Source organism: Thunnus maccoyii, chromosome 19 (assembly GCF_910596095.1).
Source record: "Thunnus maccoyii chromosome 19, fThuMac1.1, whole genome shotgun sequence".
NCBI classification, from domain to species: domain Eukaryota; kingdom Metazoa; phylum Chordata; class Actinopteri; order Scombriformes; family Scombridae; genus Thunnus; species Thunnus maccoyii.
Genome location: NC_056551.1, coordinates 28,452,662 through 28,456,093, shown reverse-complemented (window position 1 = coordinate 28,456,093; position 3,432 = coordinate 28,452,662). Strand labels below are relative to the sequence as shown.

The window sequence follows — 3,432 nt, the reverse complement described above, 5'->3', positions numbered from 1 at the left end:
ACACGTGTGACATGAAGATTTTCATCTGTACAGATGTGAAGCTCCGACAGTCTGAATATTTGACAGATAAATGATATAATGTCGATTTCTGCTTTTTATTTCCTCTTGCAATAGTAGGTTTGATTTGTGTTTTACTACTTATTTGTGCATAACAAAATATAATTTTTTATACAATAATTAAACATTTGATATGTACACAGAGACATTCACATGTAGGTAACAAACACACTTTTACCTGCATAAACTCAACTATTCATTCATTTAAAGTAAATAACCATCTGTGCAGGAGAGATAAGAAGATAAAAGCTTATACAAAGATCTCTCCCAAAAACTAAATTACATAGAAAAAAATAATAATTTCATTTTAGTAGAATTTCTTTCTTTCATCAATGAGATGTGAATGAGTTTGATTAGTGTGACATCAGCTGATTACAGTCGGCATGTTGACCAACAGGTAGTGATCCGCTTGCTGCAACAGTTACATTTCTATGTAAAATAATTTAATAATCTAATATTGGAGATTACAGAATAAATGTTGTTTTGATTATTGATTATAGGTCATTTTAACAGTTTATATTCTATCATACAGATCAGCATTAAAACAATGTTAGTGATTGATCAGCTGAGCTTGAGTAGATTGATCTGATAACATTTTATTGAATCAGGATCAGATCTAACAGGATGTAAATATTTCTGTGACTTCCTGTTGATTCTTTGAAAGCTGCTGGAAACTGTCTGACTTGACTGCAGCTTTTTGTCACTTCCTGCTGATGCTGCCGCCTGATCCCTCCACTTTACAAGAAAGGAGCAGTTCATCTGAAACAAGCCTACTGATCAGCTTTCCAATAAGGAGTCATGTCGGTCAGTAAAAGACGTGAAGGCTCTTGTGTATCTTCACTCATGGCTCCTCAGAGCAGGAATAAGAGCTTTGGGACGACCTGCAAGATGGCGGAGCAGAACGACTTCCAGTTCAAGTGAGGATCCAGGAACCTCAGGTTTCTGTAATCCTCTACTGTGATACAGAAACCAGGTTTCTGGTTTACATGACAGGACAGAAATCAGCTGAGTGCAGAGAGTCGACTGTAAACTGGTTACTGAAGTGCAGCTGAACACACTGATGAAGAGTTTTGATCTGATGAAGCTGAGAGCAGAAAAGAGGCTGAACTATGAGAGTGATTGATGTGAGAATCTATAACAAGAAAACCAACAGCTGCTGTCACTATAAGATAAACTCTGGCTTTACTTTCACTGAAGTGGATCAACAAATGATAATTAAACATTAAACTAAATGAACAGTGATATATCACAGAGGAGGCGGTTTCCCAGAATCACACAATTTAAAATTAAAATAAGATTAAAAAAGAGAAATATTACAATTATCAACATCACACTTAATAAGATTAAAATGAAATAATGTTTGTGATGTTTAAACATTTATATGAACAGTGTAGAGCTTGTTGTCTACACAGCTGTCTGATGTTGTTCATCTTCATCACTGCATCTTTAACTGCTGTTAGTTTAGCAAACATGTATCACAGCCCTGCTCTGGTTCCTTCATCCACTCGACGTTTCATCTCCTCCAGTTTCTGGACCTTCTCTGTGGCTCTGATCTCCTTCATCTTCTCAATCAGGAAGTTCAGGTGGACATGAGTAGACAGTGAGTTAACATTCAGGGCGATCCGCTCTAGTTGTTCCACATGTTGGTAGGCCTCTGTAAGCAGCTGAATCTTCACTGATTTCAGTTTTTCCATCTCTGTTTGAAGATTTTCCAGAAGGCTCTTCTTCTGTTCACGATCTACCTTATTCTTTTCATATTTCTGTTTCACATCTTGTAGGGTCTTCTTAACTTTCCTGGTCTTGTTCACATATCTCCATTTTTCTTTCACATGATCTTCTGCAGGACACTTCCCTGTACAAACAGTACAGCGACCTCCTTTCATGACCTCACAGTGTTTTGGACTGCGGGCCATTGTGCATCCAGGATAGTGACAGTTCTCTTTACAGGTGTTACAGGTGACAGCTCCTTTATAAAAAAACAACCACCTCTTCCCACCTCTGATGTCTTCTTTCTCTTTGTAGACCTCATCAACTTCTACAGTGAACTCTTCATTCTTCTTCATCTCTTGTTTATGTTTCTTCAGAGCTTCTTCAGTCTGTTGGATCTCGTTCTGTTTTAGTTCAATCAGCTGGATTCTGTCTTGCAGGTTTTGGATGCAGGCTGTTATTCTGAAGCGTGCTTTCAACACTTCAACAGTTGTTATCAGATTTTGAGGTTTAGATTTTTCCAGGACGTCTGTGAATCGTTTCATTCCTCTCTCTGTTACCCTCCATGCGTTCTCTAAAGCAAACTCTGTTTCCTCTGCTCTCTGTGTGGTCTGACGGTTATTAAACAGGAAGTGAACGGGCTGATTCTTCTCATTTTTGGCACATTTAATGTTTGCAGTTTCAAGAGCTTTCAGAGCATCATCAGGTGTTAGTCCATTAGAGTGTGTGATGAGAGCGACGATGTTCTTCTCCAGGTCTTTTCCAAACAGAGACGTCACTGAATCAAAGATGTACTTCAGTCGGTCACTCAGTCGATTCACACTCGCCTTCATCACCAGACCCACTGCATCAATCTCATGAACTCCATCTTCTGAGCGGAACAAGTCAAATAATCTTTGTCTGATGTTGACATCATGTTCATTCCCTCTGGTGTCTCCGTATCCAGGAGTATCAATGATGGTCAGAAAGAAGGGCAGAGTTTTATCTTCATAACCAAAGATCTGGTACACGATCACATCTGATGTCTGACTCTCTAACTGACTTCTCTTCTCGTCTTCTACAATCTCAAACCAGATGTTGTCCTCAAACTTCACTCCCATGGTGTAGTTGACCAGAGCGTTGATCAGAGTAGATTTTCCTGTTCCTGTTTCACCTACAAGTAAGATGGTTTTGTTTTTCTTGTTCAGGTTTTTCTCACCAACAGTTTTTCTTGTCAGAGTTCCAAACTTCTCTTCCTTTGGTCTCAGCTGGTAGACATCAGGAGATCCTGAAGAGATCAGAGAACTTTTGGAGATGATGTCCTCATACTTTGCTGATATGTTATAAGTCCTGTAGAAAAAGCAGAGATTCAATCATCATGTTCTTTTCTCATCAAACTGACAAATTAAACACATTTCTAATCATATACATGCCTACATTAGTGGCTGGTTTAATAAATTACTAATAGTACAGTGGAGTATAAATACTGCAGCTGTGTCATCTGTAATTGTAGAATATGAATAAAATAAAGTTAAACCAAACATCCACATTTGGGGATTTTAGTCTAAATGTGAGCTCTGGTTTTGACTGTGAGGACAGAGACTCAGATTACAGTCAATTAACAGGATCTTCTTTTTCTGTGTAACATACCACTGCCTTTAGTTAGAACATTTAAAATACATATTCAAA

At 38.1% G+C, this 3,432-nt stretch overlaps 1 protein-coding gene across 1 annotated transcript; it reads right to left on the bottom strand.

Annotated features, from left to right (window-relative positions):
• Window positions 1–1,362: 1,362 nt before the first annotated feature.
• Window positions 1,363–3,113, bottom strand: LOC121886171 (the record flags this gene model as incomplete). Its single annotated transcript, XM_042396099.1, has 1 exon — window positions 1,363–3,113. A coding segment is annotated over one exon (1,581 nt), but the record flags the coding sequence as incomplete, so codon positions are not given.
• Between the last annotated feature and the right edge of the window lie 319 nt (window positions 3,114–3,432).